Here is a 19,180-nt window from a genome sequence, read left to right as displayed (position 1 = left end):
AAGAAACCCTCCTCCCTACACCCATCTCTCAGCCATGCATTAATCTCCCTAAGCTCCCGCTATCTTCTTAGCGTTGCTCGTGGCACAGGTAATATCTCTGAGAAAATTACCCTGGAAGTCCTTGCCCTCAACTTTACACCTAGTTTTTTTTTAAAATTGTTCTTGAGGACTTCACCACCTCCTCCAACTTTGTCATTGGTACCTATGTGTACCAAGACTGCCGTGTCTTCCCCAGCCCCCCCCCCCCAATAATCTGTCCACTCGTTTTACCACATGCTGAACCCTAGCACCAGGCAAGCAGCAGGGTCCTTACGGCAGGTTATCCACCTTTCTAATAATTGAATCCCCTATAACTAGAACCTGCCTTCCTTCCTTGCACTCCCCCAACCACCCGTATTAGAGCCACTGCCGCTCAGGGGGCTCTGAGAGTCAGCCTGCTCCATACATGCCAGTTCAGAGCTTTCCTTCCCAGCATCTTCAGCCAAAATGGTGAATTTGCTGTATTGGACAAGCTGTGGACCAGCCCCCCTGCCTCTCCTACATCCCCTCCTGACTGTCACAAACCTTCCTCCCTTCTTAGCCTCCACTGCCCCTTCCCCTCTCCCCACTCCACTAGCCTTTGCCAGTGGTTGCTCTGCGAGTCTCCTTTCCTCCCCCTCGTTTGCCGCTGTCCTCGGTGCTGCAAGTTCCCCACTTAGAGTCTGCAGTTCAGATTCCAATTCATAGGGAGAAATGGAACAAATGTCACCATCATTGGAAACTGCTATCTAGAGGGATAATTGATATTTCACCATCTGGCAATCTGACAGAAAACTTGGGTTTATTAGATACGGATCAGCTGTTTTTCGTCCTGCATTTATACGCAGGCCAAGAAACAGCCTCAGCCTAAATTACACAATGACAGTCCTGACAATTCTGTCATTGGTGTAACTAGACCAGACCAGCCCCCCCCCTACACACAGAAATAGCCGGGGAGGGGAACTACCACACAGCAGACCCGTGATCTGAGCCTCTCAGGCCACTACTGTTGGTGCAGAGTTTGCATGGTTATGTTATTGGTTTACATTCTTCCATTCTTGTGACAAAAAAATTTGGAAAGGCTCTTTTCTCTTTCAGCACAATAACAGAAATGTATTGTGTACACGTTCTGTACAGAATTAGTTTGCTGAGATTGGAGTGGAAAAACATGACTGGTCTTCACAGAGACCTGACCTCAACCAAAAACACCTTTGGGATGAATTGAAACGCAGAATTTGAGCCAAGCCTGAGCCCTAACATCATGCTACTAATGCTTTTGTGGCCAAATGGAAGCAATTTCCAAGAACAACATTCCAAAGTCTAGTGGAAAGCTAGGGGAGGACTAACTTTGATACATTAATACCTTGGGTTCAGGAATGTTGGACAGGCATATATCCAGATACTATTCGGCCATAAACCGTAGTGATTCTGGTGAGGCTTGGGAAACTGGGCAAGAAGGGGGTGGCATACATTTTATGGAACAGAAATGTGTTTTTCTTTTTTCCATCACCTCAGAAGCTCTCGCCAGCAATCCACATGCAAATCTATAACGGTAGTTTCAAGTAATTTGGTGCCATATTTTTAAGGTACTGAAAACTCAGTACTTAAAGTGTCCATACTAATTTGGGTTGAAAAAGACCATCGATTTCAGTCCCTCCAAATAAACCCCAGTGTTCATGCATCACACAAATACACAGACCTGTCTAAAAAGCAATACTAACTGTCTTAGTACACTTTTGTGTCTACACCATACTAATTATATATAAGTATATTTTAAATTATGACCTTTTACTTATTTACCCTAAACACTTTGGGGCACTGCTGCACATTACAACCCACTACGATTAAAAATCTGGTGAAAAGTGCAGGTGGGCGCAATGCAGCTCTGTACTTACATCCTGTGGGTGCTCATTGAGGGGCAGGGTGCAAAACATGAAAAACATGGCAACTTGCATCTTTTTTTTTTAGCCAGATTTGCTCCCTGCCCTGCAGTTTGTAAATGACGTCTCAGATCTGAATGGCCCATGCTGAAAATAAATGTTTATTATGTTTATTTATAAACACAGGCATTTACAATGCACACATTTTATTAATGCATTCTGCTATCTAGCTAAGGACTTTTACATTTTTATACAAATATAACACATATTTAGAATAACTTCTAACAGCTTTTTAATATTATTTTAGGCAATAGAAACACATCTTATAAGAAAGTCTCCTGGAGGACTAACATACATTGCTGAGTGGAGAGGTGGGATTCTGGACCATAAAATGGGACATCTAACCTGCTTTGCTGCAGGAATGTTTGCTCTTGGGGCAAGAGATGCACCTGCACAGAAGAGAGACCATTATATGGAGTTAGCAGCAGAAATTGCAAATACATGCCATGAATCTTATGCACGTACAGGTATGATTTTGTTATCTCAGATTCAGTGCTGCGTGCACTTAGCAAGTTTCGTTTAAGTAGTTACATGTTGGTTTTCTCGAACTTCTTGGTATATGATACAAATGAGTGCACAGGAAGTACAAGTTCGTGCCCATAAACATATTTGTTATCTGTATGAATCAGCGCAGAATTTGGGCTGTGTGCTTGTGAAGTGTTCAGCACAGAACTGAAGTAGAGTAGTTATTAGAAAATGGTTTGAAACACTGAAGTTCTGAATCATGTCAAACTGAAAGTTTTGCTATTGTGCTACCAGCTACAGTATCACTAAGGGGGTAATTTACAAAATATGTATAGTGATGGCACTTTACAAGTCTCCATGAGAAGTTCATAAACCTAATGGTCAAGAACTCCATGATGAACACATTTGTCCCTTTGTAAGCACCATCCAATGATGGCTCTGGCTGTTTATACAGTATAAACAACTTCTTTATTTATCTCAATTGATGCTTTGTACTTTGAAGGGGCAATGTACCCCCTTGTTCAACGTCAGTGCAATAAATAGGGCTTTAGCTGAACATACTTTTTGCCTCATGGTTTAATCATTTCAAATCCATGTTTTTTGTTATTACCATAGACTACCAGTGTACAACCCCGTTTGTTGTGACTGCTTTGTGCATTATGCAGGGTGGTTACAGTAACATAAGGTGCTCTAGTATTGTAATTATCTGCCTTAGTTTCCCTATTTGCCCTGTTTGGCTCAAGAAATAAAAAAAATCATATAATTCATACAGGGGTGAAGCAAAACAGCACCGGACCACCCCACCAAAAAAAAAAACTCGGAAGGGTGCTCATTACATCTCCCACTCTGCTGGCCATACTACAGAGAAAGCCCCTCTGTTCCCCAGGTGCCCCAATGACATGCAGTGTCTGCTTCCTCTATAGTTACGCCACTGAATTCATGATTAAAACAATAGGGCAACAGTATGTTCAGCACAAGCTGTATTCATTGAACTTATGCTCTGCACTTTTTCAGCACATACATCTTTATCTTTATAATCAAATGAATATAAAAATATACAGCTTTGTGTGGTTTCCAGCTACTACCTGACAAACTTTCGAGGGCAGAAGTACTAACTGATCCCCAGATTGTTTTCTGCAGTCAAAAGCAGGGAGTTACTTATAGCCATAGAGCCATATCAGCGAACCGAGATAATAATGTTCAGACACTTTTTCTATTACTATATAAAGTGAACTGGATATCAGAGAATCAATACAGAGCAGAGTGGTTTTCAATTACTGCAGTCTAATGAAATGCTTAGTAAAAGTGTCAGTGTGTATTACATGGATATATAAAGGTGGTGTTAGCCACAGTGTCATATACAGTGGTATTGCATCTAAAACCTCAAAGAGGTTGCTTCAGAAACACTACTATAGGTCATAAAAACACGCTGATGTATAGCAATGGTGGAAAAAAGTCTATATGGAACAGGTTAAATAGTGGATAACAGATAACACCATTATTAATCTACAGCATTTATCTGCTGTGTAACTTGAGCCTTTTCTTCTTTTAATGGTTGCCCCCATTACTACACAGCAACTGATTCATATATACAATTGTAGTGTTTCTGATGCAAACACAGAGTTTTATCAGAGCAGGGCAACACTGCATTATATTTTTATTACTTTAAAACAATTTAATTTTTTTTATGTCACTGTTCCTTTAAAATAGCTTATCCCGCTTAATTCATAGTGCTGTACTTTCATTTGATTAACCAATTCTTCCCCCACACAACTTAATGCCTTAGACTAGGATTGTGGCACTGTATTTACTCCTTTAGACAAAATACAGCCTTTTAAGCCCTGTTGCCCACTTGCCAAGCCCTGTGTGTTTTCCTAATGCACTTGGAGTGTATGAATGTGTTTTATTCTGGAGCACCTAAGCCCATGGACCTATGCTCATGCCAAGTGGGTGGAAAAGTACAAAAAACATGATGATTTGTGCCCACTGCAGCTTGTCTTGTGCCTTGAAAATGAGGCCCATTACATTTAGTAAATTGTGATTGTAAATACACAAGCCATGAATCAGAGATAACATATACTGTATAATTATAAAGAATAATTATATATTATGCTTAGTGATGTAAAAAAAAGTGCTCAGCTTGCAGCCATGTGTCTTGATAAATTTATTAATGCATTTTGTTTAGATACCAAGCTGGGACCAGAAGTTTTCAGGTTTGACTTTGGAGCTGAAGCCACAGCATCACGATTAAGTGAAAGATATTACTTGTTGCGGCCAGAAGTGGCTGAAAGTTATGTTTACCTGTGGAGGTTAACGCACAATCCGAAATACAGAGAATGGGGCTGGGAGATTGTACAGGTAAGGACGTCTTCAAGATACTTAAATTTTTTGCTATTTTCTTTGGAAAAGGCTAAGAGGTTTGTAGTTGGGATGTTGAAATTTCATATTATTGGAACCAAGTCTGTAAAAGTGCATTTGCAGCATCATAAAATAGGAACTCATTTACTAGTGCCACATTTACTAGCCACAAGTGTTTTCACTTTAACATATGTTAAGCTTATTGACAATATTCACTGAAGGTACTTCAACATGCTCCTGGCACCTCTGTATACTGGTACCAAGCACCATTGTGTCTGTCTTCTGGTGAATCACGTGCATGTATGCCTATTGATTATGTGGAACCCTGAAGCAAAAGATACCATAAACTTGGTCACTCCAGGGTTCCTACAGTGGGTTGTATCAATAGACACAGCAGACTTGTTACATGAGAATCACCCACTAGGACCTAGTGCTGCAAGTGACACATTCTTCACTATGAAAATATTAGCTGCAACTTGCAACATTAGCATCTTATTGTTGCTGCTCCTAAGTGCTAACACTAATGTTAAGATGAGTCCATAACCAGCTAGAGGAAAGGGTGTTTACCTGTTTCTGAATTAACATAGCTATATGTTACAGTTGACATTTTAACAGATGGATACTACAATTTGGTTATTGCACCAATAATATGTGTAGCGCTATAGTAAATTGAGTGCACCTAACTCTACTATAAGCTTCACTCCCAGTACATATGCTCCGGATGAGACCTTAAAATCTTAGGGAGTGAGCCTTCGCAGCGATGTGGAAGCAGGGTGTAGTGCAACTGTAAGTGTATTCAGGGTGCAAAGAATTGGGCGCCAGTGGTTCTTATAACTTAACCATAGAACAGATTTAGTGATCACAGTATACAATCCTCAGTGGAGTGTACATAAATCAGAACATTGCAGGTTCATACAGTACATTGAATAGGCAGTACTCACAGCACCTTTGGTCAGTATGATTCTCCTCAGAGATAGGAACAAGACATGCAGCTTTGAGGAGGTACACCCAGTTTTCAGCCTTTTCCCTAAGTGGAACCTGAGGGGAATCTATCTACCCTAGGTCTGTACACTTAGTCCCTACTTCTGGGCAATGAGTACCCTGGGATCTTAATCCCACTACAATCCTCGAAGGAGCCTCAAGCTGCTCAGCTAAATAATCTGACTGACTGTCACTCCTAGAGTGATCTATAAGGGTGAGTAGCCTATTCTTACTAGACCTGACCTGTCTAGGTTCCACTCGAGCTCTGCCTCCTGCACAGGCTAGAGCCAGCACAAGATGGACCTGAAAGCATGCTTCAGAGCCTTTTATACTCTAGCATAATGCCATCTGCTGGTCACTGTGAGAAACAGCAAGGGGCATAGCTTAAAGCAGGAAGAGCAAACCGTACCCCTCCCAACTGTATTTTAGGACCCAGTTAGGTGTCTATAACACTGGAGGGACTGCCTGCACATAATACTAGGGGTGGCTATTTTACACATCCCTACATATGTAATCTCAAAATGTATTTTATTTTTTCATCAGGCACTAGAGAAATATTGCAGGATAGAAAGTGGATTTTCAGGCATCAAGGATGTTTACAGCAAGAGTCCAAACCATGACAATGTTCAGCAAAGCTTTTTCATGTCAGAAACATTAAAGTAAGTATTTTTATATATTGTTATATTATTATATAAACTATATTTACATGATCTGAGTGATTTATTGTTAATAGTGAGGCTAATTCAATAAAATAAAGGGTCATAGTACCCTAAATGTTTCTACTAAATTGTGCCTTGTATAGTATAGGGCAATATTTATGCAGGCATAGTTTTATGGTATTTCTCTATTCAGTCAAACATACCTAATAGTTCCTGTCTTTACTTTTCCTTGATTACTTTATCGGTTGTGTTTATTCAACTAACCATGCTCCAATCAGAACACATCCCCAGGTAGCTAGGCAATACAACAGGAGGGATGTTCAATGTGTTAAGAAGGTAAAAACCAAGTTAGAGCACAGTAGCAGGGCAACTATCAGCGTGTACAGGTGGTACAAGTGTAATTAGCTGACTCATGGCTAGAGTTCTAAAAATCATAATTGAGTATTTTTCAGTAGGAAACAGGGCACTAAATGTTCCTCCAGTGGATACATCAGTTTCTGATGATGCCCTGCATGCGAACTTAAGTTGGCCTTTTATCCTCAAATTAAGTTGGTAGACTGATTTCAACCTTACTGTGGCCACCTGTGCATATATTGTATAGTCCTTTGATCCTTCAGTCTGTCCAGACTATAGCTGGCCATAGACGCAAAGATACCATCATACGAAAAAAAGTTTCATACAATTTTCGGGCCATGTGTGGATTGTCCCAACATTTTTCGTACCATGGCGATCGGACAGGTTAGAAGATTTCTGTCGGCTAACGATAATATCTCTGCATGTATTGATGATATCAGTGGGAGACTGTCACTACTATTTATCGGACAGAACTTTCGTATGATTGCTGTCTATCAATTAATGGCCTGTGTGTTTGTTCTCTTTACTACTTTATTTATCTGAATGGTTAGTTGCAGGTCGGAAGATTGGAATGGACGATTGTTCGTCCAACATAGGCTATAATCTGCATGTCTATGGCCAGCTTCAGAATTTCCCCTGCCAGTGCCCCATCTCAGCTTACGAATTGGGCATTGGCAGATGAAGGCGCAGCTCCATTTCATTTCCGCTGAGATAGTCAGAAAAGAATGATGCCATCTGAAGAATGCAGGGGATTGCCTTAAATTGGAAAAATATTAATTTTTCCATATATTCCCTAACCACAATATTATGTAGAGAATATAGTAAAGAATTGGCATCTACTAACGCAAGTGAATATAATTATATTAGCAGATGGGAGATGAAATTAGGAAATACTATTGCTAATGAAGCAATATAGAAATCAGTGTGAACCTTAGTAAATCTTACCAATAAAGTTTTCTTTTTAATGTATCTACATTGGTTGGAGTGCACTGCTGAGGTACCACTGCTGTTTGGTCTCCCATCATTAGTCATTAGGAAAACCAGCAGCTGAAAAAGACTTTGCATTCCTGATGCTTTTTTTAATTCTTCTTCTTTCTTATTATAGCGCCAACATGTTATGCAGCACTTTAACGAAATTGTTAAAGGAACAGTAACACCAAAAATGAAAGTGTTTTACAGGACAATTGTAGTGTTGTGCTGCACTGGTACAACTGGTGTGTTTGCTTCAGAAACACAACTAAAGCTTATATCAACAAGTTGCTGTGTAGCCATGGGGTCAGTTATTCAAAGCAGAAAAAGGAGAAAAGGCACAGGTACATAGCAGATAACAGATAAGCTCTATAGTATAATGGGATTCTTTCTGTGCTTCAATGGCTGCCCCCATGGCTAAACAGCAGATTGTTTATATAAACTATAGTTGTGTTTCTTAAGCAAATACACCAGTTGTACCAGTGCAGGACAACACTACATTATATTGTCATTCCTTTAAAACACTGTTCATTTAACGACTCCCAGTGATTGCCCCAGTGGAACTTACAGTCTAAGAGCCATACCATATACACACATCCATACTATGGTCCATTTCATTATTAAGCTGCCTATGTGTAGCAGGAAACTGGAGAACCTGGAGGAATTTCTATACAAGCTCAGAGAGAACATATAGGGGGATATTTACTAAAGTCTGCATGCAAAAATCACGAAAAATTTGTGATTTTTTTTAAAGAAAATCTAACTTTTAAAAAATCACATATTTTTCAGAATTTATTAAACCCCGAGGATGGAAAAGTCTGAATCAGAAAATCTGGCATCTCAGACCTGTCGAGGTTGCAATGGGAGAAGTCCCAATGATTTTTTGATGTTTTTTGAGTTTTCAGGCAAAAAACTGAGTTATCGGGTGAAAATCGTGGAAATCAGATGAAAAATCTGAAAAAAACTTGAAAATCGTATTTTTTCCGTAAAGCGTAAAGGACGCGAGCGGATTAGATCGGAGTTTGTAGTAGAAAATATTGAGATAAATTCGGACTTTGATAAATAACCCTCATAATTTATATAAAATATTGGTCAAGATTAAACACAGGGCCCAGCAACTCATTCATAGGCTATATCAGCCCCTTTTAAAAGGACACCACACAATTATTTTATTTACCTCTGAAATTGCCTAATAGAAAGTTTAGAAGCTGAATATACAGTATATTGCTTTATCACCCCCAAGATTCAGCTTTTACCACCGTCTCACTGGCAGGCTGACGATAAGCACCTTATCAGCCCCCAGAATGTTTATGAAATGGAATATTTCAATTCTGATAAGACAAAAGTCTACTTGCATGCTCATGTTAGTTAGCCCAATGTGTACATGACAAGGTCAAAGTCTACAATCCAGGATAATATCGAAACTTGCTTTTCTAGTGTTTTCTAGGTCTCTCCAGATTGTCATGCAGTACATATGTGCCACACACACTTGTGTTTGCCTATGACTCGGCTAGTTAACTTATATAAACATGTGGGTTTAGCTGCCATGTGGATGATTTTTTTGGTATGTACATAAATTAATTTGCCAAAAATTGCACAGAACTGCAGTGTCTCAACATATGTTTCATTCTACTGAGATGGTGTTTATTGTATACTATTAAGTCAAAGTGGCAACACTTTTTACAACTCATCAATAATTTTTTCTTATATATTCTACAGATACCTCTACCTGCTGTTTTCAGAAGATGATTTACTTTCACTAGAAGACTGGGTATTTAACACAGAAGCACATCCACTACCAATTATTCATCTAAAGTCAAGCTGAAGCACAATATTACAGTACACATCCAGTCAGAGTTTTTATCAGAAGCTTAAACTTTCGTATGAGATAAATTCTATTTTATGAGATTAATTTGGGATAACAGGAATGAAAAAAAATCTAAAAACAGTATGAAACTCTAAAACATCTTATATTTAGAACTAAAAGAATAGTGGCCTTCTGCAGAAAAAAAATCTGCCTGCGTTTGCTTTTTTTTTTGCAAGAACAAAACGAATATGTGAAGGGATACGTCTGTTCCTTTTTTAGTGCAGTATCTCCTTCAACACCTGGTTTGTCCAACTTGTAGCCTTCCAAATGTTCTTGTATAGTAGCTCCTCATATCCCTGTTAATTATGGTACAACAACAGCTGAGTGGTCACATATTGCATGTTTCTGGTTATGGCAATGCATTGTTTTCCAGGGCTGGTCGCAATTCTTAATTTTCAAAGCCAAGGCAGCTTGCAAATGGAACTCCTCCCCAAATATTTTTTTCCTTGTAATTTAATCTTGTTTTCATTTAATCAGAGATCTCAGAGCTGCAATATTTACATGCAGCTATATTTTGTGCAACTCCAGCAAATGTGAGTGTTGAAGAGCAATGAATTTGCTTTACAGATGCAGTGTATATATGTATATGTATGATTGCTTCAAAAGTGCTATGCAGAATTATGACATTTGAGGCACGTTTTATCACAGCAAAGTACTGTGCATTAGTTTAGTACATTCTTGTATTTCTAAATTATTATAGATACAGTTATTGTTGTTTGTTTTTAAAACCATTGGCAAACTTTATTTTGTTGCATGAGGATTTTTGAGTTCAACTTGACATTTTATTTTAAAGTTTTAGTGGGTTATTTACTAAACTCCGAATGCAAAAATCACGAAAAATTTGTGTGTTTTTTGGAATTTATTAAACCCAGAGGATGGGAAAAGTCCAAATCTGAAAATCAGGCATCTCAGACCTCAGATCTCAGATTTTTTTTTTCTGGCAAAATTTGGAGTTTTCGGGTGAAAAATCCGAAAAAATCGTGAAAATCGAATGAAAGATCCGAAAAAAATCGAGAAAATCTGATTTTTCACGATTTTTTCCTGCAAATAAAATTTTCGCGAAAGTGTATTAATAAATAAGCCCAAAAAACCTGTGCGGATTTGGATTTTTCACGATTTTTTCCTGCAAACAAAATTTTCGGGAAAGTGTATTAATAAATAAGCCCAAAAAACCTGTGCGGATTTATTGGAGTTTTTTTCAGAAAATCATGAGATGAATTCGAAGTTTGATAAATAACCCCCTTTGTGAATGCTTTTCCCCCATACTGCAAAAGCTGAAAGCAAAAGATCATTTTTCAGTTTATTATAGCTTAGATGATTTCCCACCACTAAGGAGGGGTTTCTCGGTTTACTCTGTGTCTCTTTATGTAAAGTTTTTGGGACCCTCACAGGACTAGAATGAAAAGCAATTTAATGAAATACACTGAGCTTCCCATCCATGTGGCTATGAAATGGCAAGAAAAAAAAACATTTCAGTAAATGTTGGTGAGATTGCAGCCCCACGTGCCATTTAAACAGTATTTTTAATGGAGGGATGTATTTTTACATTGACTCTGTTAAAGGGGCGGTTCACCTTTGAGTTAACTTGGGGAGCCCCATTTTAGCCCCCAAATTTTAGTGCTATTAGAGCTTTTTGAAACCACAATTAAACTCTATTTCTCTAAAATTATGAATGCCATGAAAGTTATTAAAAGATCAGAATAAAAAAAAGTAAGAACAAAAATATCTGTTGAAAAAATTCAAAAACCCTGAATTTTTCATGAACAAACTAAAAATATGTACGACAATGAACGTTTTGACCTCCGAAAACCTCTAAAACCACAAACAAAAGGCTGATCTTTGAAAGAAAAGAAAGGGAACTTCCATTGACTTCTACATGACTTCAACAGCCTTAACTTTCATACGTATTCAGAGATTTTATGCTTTTTACACCTGATAAAATCGTGGATTAGGTTACTATAAGAAAAATGTGTTTGTTTGCGCTAAGAGAAATCCATGTTCAACAAGCTTTAATAAATCAGCCCCTTACTCCCACATGTAATAAAAGGCACTAAGTTTGCCCAGGAGCAGTAACCAGTAGCAACCAATAAGATGTTTGCTTTTAAAGGGCATGTTAAGTCTAAAATAGAATAAGGCTAGAAATGCTGTATTTTTTATACTAAATATAAACATGAACTTACTGCACCACACGCCTAATCAAACAAATAATTTATGCTTTCAAAGTTGGCTACAGGGGGCTGTCACCTTGTAACTTTGTTTAACATCTTTGCAAGACTAAGACTGTGCACATGCTCAGTGTGGTCTGCGCTGCTTAGGGATCGTCATAAACAAAGCTGCTTGAGTTCTGCATGGCTGGAAAGTAAGGAGGGCCCCCCTGCTGTTCATGAGTATGATTGTTTCCCTGCTCAGCTGTTAGGGACCATCTGACAATTCCTATCCACAGCAGTAAATGAAGGGAGAATTTCACTGCATACAGTCAGGTTTCTTATAAAAACAGTACACATTTTTTAATTAAAGTATAATAGAGATAGGTTTCTTTTTCATTAAAGAAAGTAAAAATGGGATTTTATTTTTTTGCCTTTACATGCCCTTTAAACATGTGGCCAGGAAATTCTACCTGCTGATTGGTTGCCATAGGTTACTGCCCTGGGCAAACTTAGTGCCTTTAATTATATAACCCCATTAGTATGTTGTAGAATGGCTAATTCTAAGCAACTTTCCAATTGGCCTTCATTTTTTTTTTTTATAGTTTTTTAATTATTTCCCTTTTTCTTCTGTTAATAGCTTTCAAATGGGGGTCACTGACTCCACTTAAAAAAAATGCTCTGTAAAGCTACAAATGTATTATTGCTACTTTTTATTGTTTGGCTTACTATTTATTTAGGGCCTCTCCTATTCATATTTCAGTCTCTCATTCAAATCAGTGCATGGTTGCTAGGATAATTTGGATCATAGCAGCCAGATTGCTGAAATGTCAAAAGCTAAATAACTAAAAAAAAAAAACACAAATAATAAAAAATGAAACCAATTGCAAATTGTCTCAGAATATCCCTCTACATCATACTAAAAGTTAATTATAGAAATATATTTCATATCCAAAATTGTATCATACGCTCTCTCCCCAAGGTCCAAAGAAGATGCCCATTTTCTGCAGAGGGCTTTCCTCCATTTAAATATTTAGTAAAAAGGCAAGCAAAAAGTATCATTCTGGTAGGGTCTCCTAAACAATGATTCATACTTTTGGTTACTAAACTTTATTATTAAATGTATTTTATAGTGCAGCAAGTTTTTTTATATGTTGACATTGGACCATACAGTGATGTATCAACACAAATTCTTTAATGTTCTCCTGCTAAGTATATTTATTAATAGCATTGTTAACCAGAGGGTGTAAGAATAAGAGCTTAAGCATGGCTGGGAATTTGCTGGTGTCACGGTCGGTACCCTAAATCCAGAACCAATCCTAAGCACCCTGTTCTCGGCTCTTGCTTCTGCCTTTAACAGCCGCCTTTCACCTCGGGAGGAGCCCTCGGATAATTAGATGCCACCAGGTCTTAATAAGAGAAGTGCCAATCGAAGGGTTCTGGACGAGCAAAGGGGCACAATGGTAAAGCAAAGTCTTTTGGGCAGAAGGTCACAATACAAGGCATAGGCAGAAAGTGTAGTCAAATCAGGCCGGGTCGGGTCAGGCAGAGTAGAAAAGGAGTCAGACAGGCAACGGTCAAACCAGGAGATCAATCAGAAGGGATACAGAAGACTTGGTTACCAGGCTGTGTCAGGATTACAGTAGTCAGAATCGTCAAAACAGGCAGGGGTCACAACAGGTATCAGGAAACAGGCAAAATTTGCAGAACAGAAGCACCAGGAACTCAATACAGATGATCCTATAACAAACAGTAAGAAACTGTATTATGGCCCTTTAAATACTTTTAAACTTCGCGCCAGCTCGCATGCGCCTACAAATAGGAAGAATGCACGCCGGGGCACGTCCCCGCCGCACCACTGGACCACCAGGGTAAGTTGTTACAGCTGGACTCCCACTGGTGCCAAGCTACCACTCATGGGTCTGAGTTTGATCATATGCATATCTAAGTGCCATTTACCATAATTATATATTTTTCTTTTATTAAGTAGGCTCATTCTATGCAGAATTTAACAACACTAACTGATATCACAGATATGAACATGCTATTTTTTTTGCATTAGAAAAACAAAAAAAATATAAGTATTGTGATAAACATTGTTAATAAATACAGTCTATTTACATTTTTAAATGTGACTTTACTAATGTCTTTATTTACCTATATTGGGCACATGTTGTGGCTGCTTTGTGGTGTCTGAATATAGATATAACCTACACTTTGAAACTAGAAGTATCTGTTATTTCTAAAGGTTAATAAACAAAATGACTCCTCCGGATTTAATTACAAGTGCCAGGGAATGAGAATAATACATTAAAAAAGCATTATACACCAGTGTTCAACATCTGGCCAATAATTAAAGCTTATGTTGAACATGTGTTTTGCTCAATATTCTTATACTTCATTCACACCACACAAATTGTTATCTGATTTTGCAAAGAACATTTGTAGTTGACAAGCAAATTCTGAAATGCACAGATCTTCATGCCTCCTATGTGAGAAGCGAAAGAGTGATACTTCACAAATTGACTAAGATGCGGATTTTACTGAACGTTACCTCTTGCGCCAGACTTGCCTTCGCCACCTCAGACCACGCGAAGTGCAATAGAGTCGATAGGACTTCCTCAAAAAATAATTGAAAAATTTTCTAAGTCCCAAAAAATGCTGGTGACTTTTCAGTTTTTCAGGGTGATAGGCTGCAAAAGATCGTAAATTGTTTTTAGGGTACCCGGCTTCCCCCCTATATTTCCTAACATGTGGCACATAAACTATACACTGGGCTCATGTGTAGGGCAATATAACAACTCTATTTTATTTTATTAAGGTTTCCCAGGCTTCTGTAGTGTAATATATTGGCTGTAACATATACGTCCATTCAACTTTAACTTCCTGCAGTATGCAAATTAGGCAAGGCTAGCGCTGCTTCGCCGCAGTAACGCTATTGCTACTTCGCCAGCGTTCGGCGCTGTGGACGCAACTTCGGATTTTAGTGAATTAGCGTTGTCCTGGCAAATCTACGCCTAGCGAAGTGTTGCGGTGTGAGAAAAGCGTCGCTGGCGAATTTTTGGAGGTTAGTGAATTTGCCCCATAGACTCCATTCTAATCAAATAAATCAAATTTTTAAAAATGTTTATTTTTTCTCTGTAATAGTAAAACAGCACACAAAATATAATTCATCCTTGTTGACTGTAAAACAATCTTATTGGGTTTATGCAATATTTAAATTATTTATAGTAGACGTAAGGTATAGAGAAATATTCCTTATCTCGAAAAACCCCAGATCCCAAGTATTCTGGATAGCAGCTCCCATACCTGTTATTTTCTTCATATACAGAGTTTGCACAGACAAAAGAGGTGATATACTTCCATATACCTCTCTCATATTAATCTATAAAACTACCCGGTTGCATTTGGATCTAGCAACACTTTCTGTGGGAAAAGGGATTTCTGTGAGATAGATTAGCTGGTAGAGACACATGATCTGTCTGTGTGCAACGTGAGGGAGAGAGCAAATATTGTAGGTGGTGCTTATTAAACAGCAATATAACTTTAAAGGAACAGTAACACCAAAAAAAAAGTGTTTTAAAGTAATGAAAATATGATGTAGTGTTGCCCTGCACTGTAAAACTGATTTGTTTGCTTCAGAAACACTACTATAGTTCATATAAACAAGCTGCTGAATAGCAATGGGGGAAATTGAAAAAAAGGCTATATGGCACAGGATAAATTTTGGATAACATATAACACCATTATGTTCTACAGAGTTTTTCTGCTGTGTAACCTGAGCCGTTTCTTCTTTGAATGGCTGCCCCCATGGCTACACAGCAGTTTAATTATATAAACAATAGTAGTGTTTCTGAAGCAAACACAGCAGTCTTACCAGTGCAGGGCAACGCTGCATTATATTTGTATTACTTTAAAACAATTATATTTTTTGATGTTACTGTTCCTTTAAGGGAGACAGGAGTTAAATATGTATCTCTAATATCACACTGCGAGGTATTCGATTAATCTGGATTAGAGCAAGAGTCGTGGGGTTTAGGGGTCCTAAGCAACTGAAAAACTAAACTAAAATGGGAATGCCAATTTCTTAAGCCTCACCTAGGTGTGGTACATATGCATTATAGTACTTCCTGTGAGCTTATTGTACTGTGCAAAGCATACCTGGAACCAGACAAAAAATGGCACACATTGCTCCGAGGGAAAGTAAAAAGTAAGCAATTTTGTCGCTGCATTATGCCTAACAATTGGTCCCTCACTTTGATGATTTTCACTCTCATTCTCCTTTAAATCTAGGTGTAACATATATTTTTCAACCTCCCCAACTTTAGACGCTGCAGCAATGAAAAAGAAGTCTACAGTTATGGAATATCATGCTGTAAAGCTACAACTTTTAAACTTTTTATACAAAAGTTAGCCAGCTAACTTTGGCTCACGCCTGCTTCAAAGTAAAAACTGACACAAGTCTTAATCAGTTAATAGTTTCCTTTAAATTCAACTATGAATGTGCCATTGTGCAATCTACTACTTTGCCAAGGTACACAAGAGTATGACAAATCCATCTGAATGACCAGTAGTGGATGGGATACATTGATCTTCTAGGCCAGTGATCCTCAACAAGTAGCTCGTGAGCAACATGTTGCTAGCCAAACCCTTGGATGTTGCTCCCAGTGGTCTCAAAGCAGGTACTTATTTTTGAATTCCTGGCTTGGAGGCAAGTTTTGGTTGCAAATAAACAGATGTACTGCCAAACAGAGCCTCCTATAGGCTGCCAGTCAACATAGGGGCTACCAATAGCCAATCACAAACCTTATTTGGCACCACCCAGAAATATTTTCATGCTTGTGTTGCTCCCCAACTCTTTTTCCATCTGAATGTTACTCATAGGTGAAAGGTTGGGGACCTCTGTTGTAGGCACTAGCTATTTTGTTGAGCAATGTGCTGCAGGAACTGTGAAATAATAAATAAACCACATGTGCAAGACAATATAGAATGTATTAACAATGAAACTACATTTAACAACCAGTCAGGAAACACAGACTAAGCAATATGGGGTCTACATTTAGTAGTGCATCTGTGGTCTACTGGTTATCTCAATTTAGTTTTTGGGTACTTCTGCAATGAAGAGGCAGTATACACACCGATCTACACCTATACTTAAAATTAATAGGAAAAATATTCTAAAGCAAATCATTGAGTTGCTCTCATGTTATCCCACATAGAGGAGTGTTTAAAAAGTGCTGTGAGGGTAAGAAATGTTTACTCACATGTGTGGATTTATACATTGCCTTATGAGTTTTTGTTGTTGTAAATAATCATAAATCTTACCAATTGTGTGGTAATCTTTATTTGTTTTTACTATGCTTGTCTTCCTGGGACAACATGAGTTCATCAAGTGCAAATGTTTTGCTGTTGACTTAGCATCCTTTGCTGAAGGGCTGGGGCATACAAACCTGCACCACCATTATACATGATGAGCATTTACTGTTCTTTGACCAGCATAATATCCTGTTTTCAATCTAACTGGGAAATGTATTTTTCCTGGGATCAGGGGACATGCTGACCAATCTATGTCACATTAATGCACATAATTAGCAAACTGGGGCACTGTGCTTAAAAAGATAATAATAAAACAGAAACCCTCGTCTACCATCATTATGTATATATATATATATATATATATATATATATATATATATATATATATATATATATATATATATATATATATACCACCACATAGGGGCATATTTATCAGGGGTTGAATTTCGAGGGGTAATAAACCCTCGAATTCAACCCTCGAAGTAAAATCCTTCGAATTTGAATATCGAATTCGAAGGATTTTAAAAAGATAATAATAAAACAGAAACCCTCGTCTACCATCATTATATATATATATATATATATATATATATATATATATATATATATATATATATATATATATATACCACCACATAGGGGCATATTTATCAGGGGTTGAATTTCGAGGGGTAATAAACCCTCGAATTCAACCCTCGAAGTAAAATCCTTCGAATTTGAATATTGAATTCGAAGGATTTTACCGCAAAAGCTACGATCAAACGATTCGAACGATTTTTATTCTATCAAAAAAAGCTTAGAAAAGAGCTGGGGAAGGTCCCCATAGGCTAACATTGGACTTCGATAGGTTTAAAGTGGAGAAGTATGAAGTCGAAGTTTTTTTTAAAGAGACAGTACTTCGGTTATCGAATGGTCGAATAGTCAAACGATTTTTAATTCGAATCGTTCCAATCATTCGATTCGATCAAATTCGACCAATTCAAGGATCGAAGTACCCAAAAAATTACTTTATATTTTTTTATTCAAATTATTCACTCGAGCTTAGTAAATCTGCCCCATAGTTTCTGTTTTGCATATAATTAGCTTCAGGAGGGTTTTCTAACTTTTTTTTTTATTTGTGTGCGAATGTATAAGGCTATAGTAAAATGGAGCAGCACCTTTTCTCCTGAGGTATAAGCTTTACCATAAATCTGCCTGGATGAGATTCTTCTCACTCAGGAGTGAGCCCTCTCAATGGTGTGAAGGCAGGGTATGGTTGAACTACAATTATATTCAGAACACAATAAATGGGCACCAGTGGTTCTTATAATTTAACCATAGAACTGATTTATTGGGAATATAGTTCACATAGGAGTTTATCAGAAATAAAGCAGGACAAGGAACATTTGTGGATAGGCATATACTCAAAGCACCAATGGTCAGTATATATCCCCACAGGGTAAGAGGGATAGAACACAAGAGCTTTCCAGATGCATACTGAACATTCAGGCATTGTCCTAAGTGGAACCCCCACGGGTATCTCTCAAAATGGACCTTAAGTGCATGCGTGCTTAGCTTATATTATACAGCATCAAGTCACCTAGTGGCCAAACTATAGAACTCTATGGGTCATGCTTTGTCCCAGGAAGAGGAGTCCAGCTCCTCTATAAACTGAGGGACCCTTTAGCGGCAAAACTTAAGGGGATTGCACTATAAACAGGGAAACTATTTATCAGTCCCCCTACATCAGTGGGCAGTTTTGCAATGCAATAGGTGATCTAGTGGGTAGGCTGGGGATGGAAGCTCATCTGGGAAGAGGATAGAGGTAGGGTTGCCACCTTTGTCGGCAACAAAAGTGGTCAAAGCTGGCGGGGTAGTGATGTCAGAGGCAGAATCATTGACATCATTCACAATCCTAGAAACCGGACAGCTCTTTAAAAAAAAACAGCCTCCAATTCAAAGCCAGCCAGGTGGGAAACCCTATTTGAGGGTACATTTAAAATATAGAACTGAAAGGATTACAATTAAAACAAATCTGTTTCGTTAAGTCTAAGTCACACTTAACATATATTATTCCTTCTTGTATGCAATTCTTGTATACAATTCTTTCCTCATGTCAACATTTTA

The 19,180-nt window shown here is 38.0% G+C and overlaps 1 protein-coding gene across 1 annotated transcript in view; it reads left to right on the top strand.

The window, feature by feature from the left end:
- man1c1.L (mannosidase, alpha, class 1C, member 1 L homeolog) overlaps nt 1–10,462 on the top strand; it is a 65,759-nt gene extending 55,297 nt beyond the window's left edge. The window contains exons 10-13 of the mRNA XM_018246776.2: nt 2,206–2,425; nt 4,609–4,781; nt 6,306–6,421; nt 9,464–10,462. Of these exons, the coding sequence (XP_018102265.1) occupies nt 2,206–2,425; nt 4,609–4,781; nt 6,306–6,421; nt 9,464–9,569 (615 nt within the window). The 3' untranslated portion in view covers nt 9,570–10,462. The remainder of the gene's footprint in view (nt 1–2,205; nt 2,426–4,608; nt 4,782–6,305; nt 6,422–9,463) is intronic.
- The last annotated feature ends 8,718 nt before the right edge of the window (nt 10,463–19,180 follow it).

The sequence above is a fragment of the Xenopus laevis genome, chromosome 2L, assembly GCF_017654675.1.
Source record: "Xenopus laevis strain J_2021 chromosome 2L, Xenopus_laevis_v10.1, whole genome shotgun sequence".
NCBI lineage: Eukaryota > Metazoa > Chordata > Amphibia > Anura > Pipidae > Xenopus > Xenopus laevis.
This window is presented reverse-complemented; position numbering and strand designations above follow the sequence as displayed.